Source organism: Rana temporaria, chromosome 4, assembly GCF_905171775.1.
Source record: "Rana temporaria chromosome 4, aRanTem1.1, whole genome shotgun sequence".
Classification (NCBI taxonomy): domain Eukaryota; kingdom Metazoa; phylum Chordata; class Amphibia; order Anura; family Ranidae; genus Rana; species Rana temporaria.
Window position 1 is genome coordinate 287,829,522 of NC_053492.1, and position 12,234 is coordinate 287,841,755.

General features: G+C 38.9%; 1 protein-coding gene across 1 annotated transcript in view; it reads left to right on the forward strand.

The window, feature by feature from the left end:
* The window catches only part of LAMA2 (laminin subunit alpha 2), a 1,029,834-nt gene that overhangs the window by 524,432 nt on the left and 493,168 nt on the right, over positions 1 to 12,234 (forward strand). Inside the window, 1 exon segment of the mRNA XM_040350410.1 lies at positions 11,549 to 11,660. Coding sequence (XP_040206344.1) covers positions 11,549 to 11,660 — 112 coding nt within the window.

A 12,234-nucleotide genomic window follows, 5' to 3' on the forward strand; every position in this document is an offset into this window, starting at 1 on the left:
ATCCTTATGGATAATGAAGCGATTTCACAGAGACCAGTTGAATGGTGTTAGTAAATGCTCCCAAGCAATGATGTTAAAACATCCAAAGGTTTCAAATTGTGCAAATAGGGAGAAAAAAGGAAATAAAGGTGCACATAGCGTGATTCTGTATTTGATGTTTAGCGGTATTTAATAAAATAAGGTTTTACACTCACATTTAAGAAGGATAAAACAAGCGCTTAGAACAAGTCCTGCAGTGGGGTCAGTGTAGTCTCCCGACATGTTTCATTCACTTGAACGTCATCTGGGGCACTGAAACGTAGAGTCCACCAGTTCACCTTTTCTGCGTCGCACAAAGACACGGGGGTTGGAACCAAAGATCTCAAGTTTGGACTAATCAGACCAAAGATTTCCAGCAGATATTCTACCATGAAGGCCTGATTCACACAGTCTCCTCTTAAGGGCTCTTTCACACGTCCGTTCCGTTCGTCCGTTTTTTGGACGTCCGTTAACGGACCGCAATGCTTCCCTATGGGCTAGCGTCCGTTAGCGGATGAGCATCCGCTAACGTCCGTTAGCATCCGTCTGCGTTCAGTTCCGTTTTTTTGGACGGAAGAAAACCCTATTTTTCTTCCGTCTAAAAAACGGAACGGACGAAAAACGGACGTTAACGGATCATCCGTTCCGCTAACATCTGTTTTTCTATGTAAAAAGCCCCCAAAAAAAAAAAAAACGGATGAAAAAACGGATGGAAAAACTGATGCAAAGACTGATGCAAAAACTGACGAAAAACTGATGAAAAACTGACGAAAAACGGACGAAAAACTGATGGAAAACGGATCAACTGATGAAAAAAAAACTGATCTAAAAAACTGAACTGACGTGTGAAAGAGCCCTAACAGTTCTAGAGACGTGTCTGCTGCAAAAGGTGGCTACTTTGAAGAACCTAGAATATGAAATTTATTTTCAGTTGTTTCACACTTTTTTGTTAGGTATAATTCCACATGTGTTAATTCATAGTTTTGATGCCTTCAGTGTGAATCTACAATTTTCATAGTCATGAAAATAAAGAAAACTCTTTGAATGAAAAGGTGTGTCCAAACTTTTGGTCTGTACTGTGTATATATATATATATATATATATATATATATATATATATATATATATATATATATATATATATATATATATATATATAAATATATATATATATATATATATATATAATGTTTGGAGGTTCTACATAATTTTCTAGCAAAAAATATGGATTTTAACTTGTAAGCAGCAAGTGTCAGAAAAAGGCTTAGGCATGAAGGGTTTAAAAAGGGATCAAAGTTTTCACCAAGTAACTGTCAGTTTATGTTCTATAAATGAGAATATACTGGAAAGTTGAATAAAAGACCACATAGATAAGTTCTTGCTGGAAAAAATATTTTAAGCAACAGACAGCATGGATTCATGAAAGACAGAAGTTGTCGGACAAATGTTATTTCTTTTTATGAGGAGGTAAGTAAAACCTTAGGTAGAGGGGTGACTCTGGATGTGGAAAAATAAAATAATGTTATATTAGAAAATAATGAATTGTATCGTGCAAACACGGGACAGATCTGTGTCAGGATTCAGCAGAAGCAATTTACCTTTCAATTTCAAATCACAGAGGTTTACTCCTGAAAACCCACTGCAGACTGACAAACAAATCAGTGTTCCAACAAGCAGTGTCTAATTTAAAAAATTAATTGCATCTAATTAAATAATTTTCAATGATCCAATTAGTAATTTGGTAAAATTTAACGTACATTAAAAATCTAATTAAGATCAATTTTAATTCAGTCAGAATCTTTATTAACAGACCTTGATATCTTTCTTATCTTTTGAAAAGACCTGTCTATCATAGGACACTTGAAAGAATGTTTCATTCAAGGGAATCAATGTAAAGTGTAGTCATCAAGGCGCAGTCTGGTAATGTCTGTGTGTTTTCCACTATCAAATGCTGATCTGCTTTAAGATTTAGAGAACCAATCAAGTAATATTATTATTATTAATATTATTATTTTATAGGACTCTTCCAGTATGGTATCAACCAGCTTAAAATATATAGAGTGTGCAGTCAGGAAGACCTTGTACTAAGAATGTCCAGTTAATTTTTTTCTTGCCTCCACTTCTCTATTACATCTGTTAATTTTTCAGTGCAGTCTAATAGACAACAGAAGAGAGAAACCTCAGCACAAGGGATGAGCTTCGAGTTCAAGTCAAACTCATGTTCGACTCAAACATTGCCTGTTTGCCCGTTTGCCGAACAGCGAACAATTTGGGGTGTTCGTGGCAAATTCGAAAAGCCACAAAACACCCTGTAAAAGTCTATGGGAGGAATCTAAAGTGCTAATTTTAAAGGCTTATATGCAAGTTATTGACGTAAAAAGTGTTTGGGGACCCGGGTCCTGCCCCAGGGGACATGTATCAATGCAAAAAGTTTTAAAATCTGAAATTTTTTCGGGAGCAGTGATTATTAAAATGCTTAAAGTGAAACAATAAAAGTGAAATATTCCTTTAAATTTCATACCTGGGGGGTGTCTAGTATGACTGTAAAGTAGTGCTTGTTTCCCGTGCTTAGAACTGTCCCTGCACAAAATGTAATTTCTGAAGGAAAAAAAGTAATTTAAAAGTACTAGCGGCTGTAATGAATTGTCGTCTCTCAGCAATACAAAGAAAAGTAATTAAAAGTCATTGATTAAAAAAAAATGTGTGGGGGTCCCCCCAAATTCAATTACCAGGCCCTTCAGGTCTGGTATGGATATTAAGGGAAACCCTGCACCAAATAAAACAAAAAGACATGGGGTTCCCCCAAATATCCATAACAGACCCTTTAGGTCTGGTATGGATTTTAAGGGGAACTCTGCGCCAAATTAAAAAAAATGTTTTGGAGTTCCCCCCAAAAATCCATACCAGATGTTTTATCCGATCACGCAACCTGGCAGGCCACAGGAAAAGAGGGGGGATGAGAGAGCATCCCCCTTCCTGAACCGTACTAGGCCACATGCCCTCAATACGGAGAGGATGCTTTGGGGGTCTGTGACCCCTCAAATCACCTTGTCCCCATGTTGATGGGGGATAAGGGTCTCATCCCCACAACCCTTGCCCGGTGGTTGTGGGGGTCTGCAGGTGGGGGGCTTATCAGAATCTGGAAGACATGTCTCATGTAGCTGAGGACGGGGCCACCCGTCACGTGACCCTGTCCCCTCTGACGCAAGGGGAAACCCAGACTTTCCCAGTGATGTGACTGGTGACCCCGCCCCCTCTGATGCAACGGGAAAAAGTGTGTCTGTTCATTGAAGGAATTTCCTGCAGAGTTTAGCAGTCTTGAGAATGTAATGTATAGCTCAGTATACATTTTTTGTAAAGTAATATGTGTAGCTCTACCTTCAGACAAGCTGTTGGATTGTTTGAGTCTCTCTTTCTCTGTAAGGAATGTTTAGTTAAACAAAACAATACAGTTGTAATACAAACAGAATTCACAATATCAAATATTGGCACAGGTGAGTTACAAATACAACACAAAATACTGGGCAGCACAGTGGCTAAGGTGCTAATGCTTCTACCTAGCAGTGCTAGGGTTGTCGGTTCCCAGCCACGGCACTACCTGCATAGAGTTTGCATGTTCTCCCTGTGTCTGCGTGGGTTTCCTCTGGGTACTCTGTTTTCCTCCCACACTCCAAGATATGCTGGTAGGTTAATTGTCTCCTGTCTAAATTGGCCCTAGTATAGGTATGTATAAATATGAGTTTGGGACTTTGGATTGTAAGCTCCTTGAGGCCAGGGACTGATTTGAATGTATAATAAATATGTAAAACGCTGCATAAATTGATGGTGCCATATAAGTATCTGTAATCACACAGATCCATGTCCTGTCAGAGGTGAGGAGACCGATGTGTGTTCCCAGTACAGAGGAACACAGATTGGTCTACTCCCCTTGTGATTCCCCTCCCCCTACAGTTAGAATCACTCATTGGGAAAATATGTAACCCCTTCCTCGCCCCCTAGAGTTAACCCCTTCCCTGCCAGTCACATTTACACAGTAATCAGTGCAGTTTTATAGCACTAATCGCTGTATAAATGTGAATGGTCCCAAAAACATGTCAAAAGTGTCCGATATGTTGGTCGCAATGTCACGGTCACAATAAAAATCAGATCGCCGCCATTACTAGTAAAAAAAAAAAATGCCATAATTCTATCCCTTATTTTTTAGATGCTATAACTTTTGTGCAAACCGATCAAATACGCTTATTGTTAATTTTTTTTTTACTAAAAATATGTAGAAGAATACGTATTGGCCTAAACTGAGGAAAAAAATTAAAATTTGTATATTTATTAAATCAAAAAGTAAAAAATATTGAGTTCTTGTCGCTCTTCTTTTGTTTATAGTGCAAAAAATCAAAACCGCAGAGGTGATCAAATGCCACCAAACGAAAGCTTTATTTCTGGGGAAAAAAACATAATGATTTTATTTGGGTACAGTGTTGCATGACCGCACAATTGTCATTCAAGGTGCGACAGCGCTGAAAACTAAAAATTGGTCTGGGTAGGAAGGGGGTGAACATGCCCTGTAATGAAGTGGTTAAAAACAGTCAAGCAGAGGAAAAATGACAGCAAATTCTTGGGTGCAGCTTTCAAAATCATGACATATAAAATTAGTTAAACTTTGTGTCATTACAATATTTCGTGCAACAACATGTTGGTTGAGAGTCTGGTTTTAGAGTCTGGGTTTAGATACAATTTTACTACTTAGGCTCCATGCACGTGGGGCTTAAAACTCCAGTTCCCCGGCAGAGCGTTATTTGTACATAGTTTAGATGAGTTTAGGAGAGTTTTGCGGTTTTTCTGAAAGAAAGCTACCATCAGAGACTCAAACCAGAAGATTTTTTTTCCTGCCTCTGAACGATAAGCTTAAAATATCCCTCTAATCCTCTTAATGTGCATGGACACATAGGATAATATTGAGCTGCTTCTAAAGGCAGAACACAAAACTCCTGTAGAAGCACCAATTTTTGAGTCAGTATGCACGGACCCTGACTGTTTTAAGGTACTAGATAATAAGGGCTCATTTACATTGTTTTGTTTTATCATTGATTCCTTAGTCTTATTTTAACCACTTGACCTCTGGAGGATTTATCCTCCTTCATGACCAGGCCATTTTTTGTGATACAGCACTGCGTTACTTTAACTGACAATTGCGCGGTAATGCTACACTTTATCCAAACAAAATTTTATGCAATTTTTTCCACAAATAGAACTTTCTTTTGGTTGTATTTGATAACCACTGTGGTTTTTATTTCTTCAGCTAAAAACAAAAAAAGACAGACAATTTTGAAATATATATATATATATATATATATATATATATATATATATATATCTTATCTTACTTTCTGCTATAACAACATATCCAATAAAAAAAATAGAAAACATCAAATGTATTCATAAATGTAGACCAATGTTTACAGAATCTCACAAAGGTAAGTACACCCCTCACATTTTTGTAAATATTTTATTATATATTTTCATGTGACAATACTGAAGAAATTACACTTTACTACAATGTAGTGAGTGTACAGCTTGTATAAATTGCTGTCAGTGTAAATTTGCTGTCCCCTCAAAATAACTCAACACACAGCCATTAATGTCTAAACCGCTGGCAACAAAAGTGAGTACACCCCTAAGTGAAAATGTCCAAATTGGGCCCAAAGTGTCAATATTTTGTTTGGCCACCATTATTTTCCACCATTGCCTTAACTCTCTTAGGCATGGAATTCACCAGAGCTTCACAGGTTGCCACTGGAGTTCTCTGCTACTCCTCCATGATGACATCACAGCGCTGGTGGATGTTGGAAACCTTACGCTCCTCCACCTTATGTTTATGGATTCCCCACAGATGCTTAATACAGTTTAGGTCTGGAGACATGCTTGGCTAGTCTTTCACCTTTACCCTCAGCTTCTTTAGCAAGGCAGTAGTCATCTTGGAGGTGTGTTTGGGGTCATTATTATGTTGGAATACTACCCTGTGGCCCAGTCTCTGAAGGGAGGGGATCATGCTCTGCTTCAGTATGTCACAGTACATGTTGGCATTCATAGTTCCCGCAACGAACTATAGCTTCCAGTGCCGGCAGCACTCATGCAGCCCGGACCATGACATGTCCTTAGTCTGCTTGTCTACAGCAAACTGTTTGCAGGCTTTCTTGTGCATCATCTTTAGAAATGGCTTCTTTCTTGGACGACAGCAATGCAGACTATTTTGATGCAGTGTGCAGCGTATGGTCTGATCACTGACAGGCTGACCCCCCACTCCTTCAACCTCTGCAGCAATGCTGGCAGCACTCATATGTCTATTTTCCAAAGACAATCTCTTTATATGTTGCTAAGCATGTGCAATCAACCTCTTTGGTCGACCATGTTTTGAGTGGAAACTGTCCTGTTAAACTGCTGTATGGTCTTGGCCACCATGCTGCAGCTCAGTTTCAGGGTCTTGGCAATCTTCTTTTGGCCATCTTTATGTAGAGCAACAATTCTTTTTTTTTTTAGATCCTCAGAAAGTTCTTAGCCATGAGGTGCCTTGCTGAAGTTCCAGTGACCAGTATGAGAGAGTGAGAGCGATAGCACCAAATTTAACATACCTGTTCCCCATTCACACCTGGGACCTTGTAACACTAATGAGCCACATGACATCGGGGAAGGAAAATGTCTAATTGGGCCCATTTTGGACATTTTCACTTAGGAGTATATTCACTTCTGTCACATGAAAAGATATAATGTTTTTGGTAAAAAAAAAAAACTCAATATGCATATAAATTGGTTTATGCGAACGTTATAGTGTCTACAAACTATAGTATATATTTATGATTTTATGATGTTTCAGTACACAATCGGACACTAACTGCCACTTTGCCACTTTGAGGAACCAGTGACACAATTACAGTGACCAGTGCTAAAAATATGCACTGTCACTGTATTAATGACACTGGATGGAAATGGGCTAAATATCTAGTGTGATCAAAGGGTTAACTGTGTGCCTAGCCAGTGTTTTTCTGTACTGTGTTAGGTGCAAAAAAAACAAATCCATCACTTTTCCCCAGTCAGAACATTTTCCCCAGTTTACATAAGCAAATCTCAGTTATGTGTGTTTTACAGACGATTGGCGAGTGCAAGAGCACATCCAGTGTCCAGCACTCGCAGATCGGCTTCTGCTGTTATTAATTACAGCAGAAGCGGGCCCGCCAGCATTGTGCATCTCCCCTGAGTCGAAAGTGCAGGATCACGTATATATACGTGATCCTGCCCAGGAGAGCCGCCCTGTACCAGTAAATTTGCTATAGGGCAGACGGCAAGTGGTTAAAGTTAAAGTGGAGTTCCACCCATAAATATAACATTACATCAGTAGTTTTAAAAAAAATGTCATTAGTCCTTTAAGAATTTTTTTTTTTTTTTTAGATGCCTTCAAAGTGTTGTTGCTAGGCAGAATAGTTAATCTTCCCACTTCCTGCACCTAGGTGCTTAAGCTTCCTAACCTACACCGCACAGACTCCTGGGAATGTAACTTTCCAGGAGTCTGTGCACTCCCCAGTCTCGAAGAATCATGTGACTTGGACAGTACAGGTGCTGAAACCTGAAATCCAGGAAGTCATACAGTCTGGCTTCATGATGCCCACACTTAAGATGGCCCCAGTCAATTTCTATTTTATAAAGTGTCTAAATGCTGTAACAACCTAACAAAACGGACCTTAGTTTACAGACTAACTTTACTAGAATACATTAAGCTTGTGTATTACAGGGGTATTTATATTAAAAAAGTGAAATTGTGTCCGGAACTCCGCTTTAAAATGAATGTAAGGGCCAGTTTCCTCAATTTCAGACTTGAAACTATATTGTAACAATACAATTCTGGACTTTGAAAACAATCACAGTAAAAGTCAAATGCAAATTTGGACATGTATAGCAAAGGCACAAATGCTCTTAGTATATACTTTATAGTAACACATGTTGTGTGTGTTTACTTGGATATACAGTTACCATGTTTCTTGTAATGTTTTTTTTTTTTTTAGTTTTTCACATGCATGCTAAAATAAACATTATGGATTATGGACATTTACTAAACTCCCTAGTCACATATTTCTGAATGAAGTTGATCTTAAAACAAAAGAAAAAAGTAACTGTTTAAGAAATATTTTTGACAAAAATATACAAAGAAAATGTTTGGTACATACAAAAAAACATCTACAGAATTTATGAAACCTTGTCAAGTTAATGCATACACCTGGGCTTTAAGCCCAAATCCAGGTTCAGCCCTTAGTCATCTGATCAACCCTCCTGGAGTTCCCCTTCCTTCATAGCATGTTATGCTGATATTTTTTTTGTATGCTTCCTTTTTTCAGGCCAGTGACATAACATGCTGGGTCCTCTTCCTCTTCAGTCTACTTCAGGAGGTGGAGGGTGGTCCTCCAAATGCATAGAGCAGCGCTAATTTGATGATATCAGCACCACTCTCTAAATCAATATGCTGTGAATTTAGGAGGCTTGGTGACACCCATGGTGCTTTGGATTGAGTGTCACTGTGCGTCAAACTCTGAACTGTTTTTTTTTTTTCATTTTCTTGACATGATCCCCCAGCTGTTTTTTTGTTTTTTTTTACCTGGCAGGGGAACCATATTAACCACTTAAGATCCGGACCAAAATGCAGCTAAAGGACCCATCAGGTTTTGCGATTCAGCACTGTGTCGCTTTAACGGTCGTGCGACGTGGCTCCCAAACAAAATTGGCGTCCTTTTTTTCCCACAAATAGAGCTTTCTTTTGGTGGTATTTGATCACCTCTGCGGTTTTTATTTTTTGCGCTATAAACAAAAATAGAGTGTCAATTTTGAAAAAAAATCAATATTTTTGACTTTTTGCTATAATAAATCTCCCCAAAAAATATATACAACATTTTTTTTCCTCAGTTTAGGCCGATACGTATTCTTCTACCTATTTTTGGTAAAAAAAATCGCAATAAGCATTTATCGGTTGGTTTGCGCAAAATGTATAGCGTTTACAAAATAGGGGATAGTTTTATTGCATTTTTATTAATTTTTTTTTAACTACTAATGGCAGCAATCAGCGATTTTTTTCATGACTGCGACATTATGGCAGACACTTCGGACAATTTTGACACATTTTTGGGACCATTGTCATTTTCACAGCAAAAAATGCATTTAAAATGCATTGTTTACTTTGAAAATGACAGTTTCAGTTTGGGAGTTAACCACAAGGGGGCGCTGAAGGGGCTATGTGTGATCTCATGTGTGTTTACAACTGTAGGGGGGTGTGGCTGTAGGTGTGACATCATCTATTGTGAATCCCTATAAAAGGGATCACACGATCGATGCCGCCGCCACAGTGAAGAACGGGGATGCTGTGTTTACATACAGCTCTCTCCGTTCTTCAGCTCCGGGGACCGATCGCGGGACTCCAGCGGCGATCGGGTCCACGGGTCCCGCGGTCCCGGTCACGGAGCTTTGGACCGGGTCGCGGGCGCGCGACCCACGGCTGGACAATAGCACAGCACGTACCTGTACGTGCATGTGCCCAGCCGTGCCATTCTGCCGACATATATGTGTAGGAGGCGGTCCTTAAGTGGTTAAAAAACCCCCCAAAAAACAGCCTGGGGTATATTTCAGTTTTTCTTCTTAATAATATAATGTTTTTCACATTTCACTTTTTTTTTTTTTTTACCACACTATATTGCTTCCAAGAGGGTGCTGACATACCCCCTTAATAACAATATACTTGAAAAATGACAGGCTGTCTTTAGCGTGGCATCAGTGCCCCCTTTGTCCCTGATTATATCTGGAAACAGAAACAGAAGAGGCATCATCGATCCAAGAGTACAACTGAATTATAGTTGTGCCACAATTTACCTTAACTCAGAAGTGCTTAAGGCTGAGTTCTCCTGCCGTAATTCACTGTACAGGAGAATGGTTAACCTAGATTTTCTGGATTTCAATTCTGAGATGTTCTGCTGAAGTCCTGGGCCCGGATTCTGAAACGAGATACGACGGCGTATCTCCTGATACGCCGTCGTACTTCTGAGTGCGGGCCGTCGTATCTATGCGCCTGATTCAGAGAATCAGTTAGGCATAGATTTCCCTAAGATCCGACTGGTGTAAGTGTCTTACACCGTCGTATCTTAGGCTGCATATTTATACTGGCCGCTAGGTGGCGCTTCCGTATAGTGATGAGGCTTTTTCCGGCGTAAAGTTACCCCTGCTATATGTGGGGTATATGCTGCGTATCCTATGTTAAGTATGGCCGTCATTCCCACTTCGAATTTTGAAAATTTTACGTTGTGTGCGTAAGTCGTTCGCGAATAGGGCTTTGCGTAAGTTACGTTCACGTCGAAACCAATGAGGCTTTGCAGCGTAATTTCGAGCATGCACACTGGGATTTTTTCACGAACGGCGCATGCGCCGTTCAAAAAATACGTCCAATACGCGGGGTCACGATTCATTTTAATAAAACACGCCCACATCATCCCCATTTGAATTAGGCGGTCTTACGCTGGACGAGATACGTTACGCTGCCGTAACTAAGGGCGCAAATCCTTTCTGAATATGGAACTTGCGCCCCAAAATCCGGGCCTAAGTCTCCAAAGGGATCCGGGTATTCACCGAGACCAGAAGAAGAGTAGCTGTAGCAGGGGAGTCAGAGAACTTTGGCAACTTGTAAAAATTATTAAGTGTCTTTCAAGCCCTCAAATAAGTTGTATATCAACGATGGAAATCAACTGTAAAATATTAAAGATGTGAGTTTATTTGAAGACTTCAACTGCTGAGTCATGTTGGTGACAGTAAAAGGCATATCATGTGGGAAGTAGCAGTGCTTTACAAGTTCAATGGCTTCAGCACATTACTTATATCCTGTTGAACCTCTAATATTTTGACCATACCCACTTCAGTTTACCATGTCGATGGAATATCACATCTTTTAGAACAATTTAAATTAAACCTGTACATTATAGTGTAGAAATACATAGAAACCAAAGGATGACAAAAATTGTTCTTAAAAAAATCTGAAACGTACACACGTAGAAAAACAGGAGCCAGATTTTTAATTTCTGCAGCTGTCAATAAACTTTGAAACCTGTGCTTTTATCACTTTGGAATATGTAGGGCAGATGGTACATTTAACATGGCATGGTTTTTTCTCAAGCAAGAAATATAGAACGTCTCTGTCCTGTTTTTCCTAAAAATAAACAGACAGGTTTCATCATTTGGTTTTATGGGTTGCATTTTCTGTCATTTTGGCCGGTTAAAAGCTTGCCGTAAACCTAAACCACAATACTCTGGACTGTAATCAATATATAAAATAGTAGAAATGATGTTCTAGCAGAAGAAAAGCAAATAAAATGCATCATTTAACATTGTAAAATAGCCATTTAATTGTATTTGTTAGGCTTATTCAAAATCACTGAGATAAATAGGAGACATTATTTTTAAACCAGCGAGTTGACCAATACGTATTTTAATACATTTTTGTTATTTGCACTAGATTGAGTTCTGTTACCCTGGAAGTGGCTGATAAATCTTCATCTGGTGGAAGAACTGCATTTGACGTAGAGTTATGCCAGTGTCCTCCAGGATACAGCGGTACATCTTGTGAAGTGAGTCTATTTCATAACTCGGAAGGTCCTGAAGGTCCTATTTATGTTTGAACCTGTAATTCTATATTGTCACTTTTCTTTCTATATCTCTTTTCAAATATTATGTTTATGTATTAAATAAGGCAGATTTAAATGGTAAACAGTATCCCATGGAAAGGGCAAAATCATGTATGAGTAATTGTTGACGGGTTTGTCCCCATATGATACTGCATGCATTACATTTTTAAAAAGGCATAGCTATGTGTAGCCCAGTTCCCAACAACCTATAATCCAAAGAGTAGGCAACCTATTAAATATAAGTGCGGAATAAAAAGGTGTACAATAACAAATAGCAATTACACATTACAAATAAACTAGTATGCATCTGACAGGATTGTTCCGCTAGATCAAAAGATAGTTTTCTTAATATCTATATGTGGTTTAAAAATATTTTGCACAATATTGTGTATGCAAACTGTATACTGTTTGTTTTTGTTCTAACTGTGGGGGGATTGGACTGACTAGGGGAGGAGACCGATCAGTGTTCCTATATACTAGGAACACAGAATCTGTCTCCTCTCCCCTGACATGACGT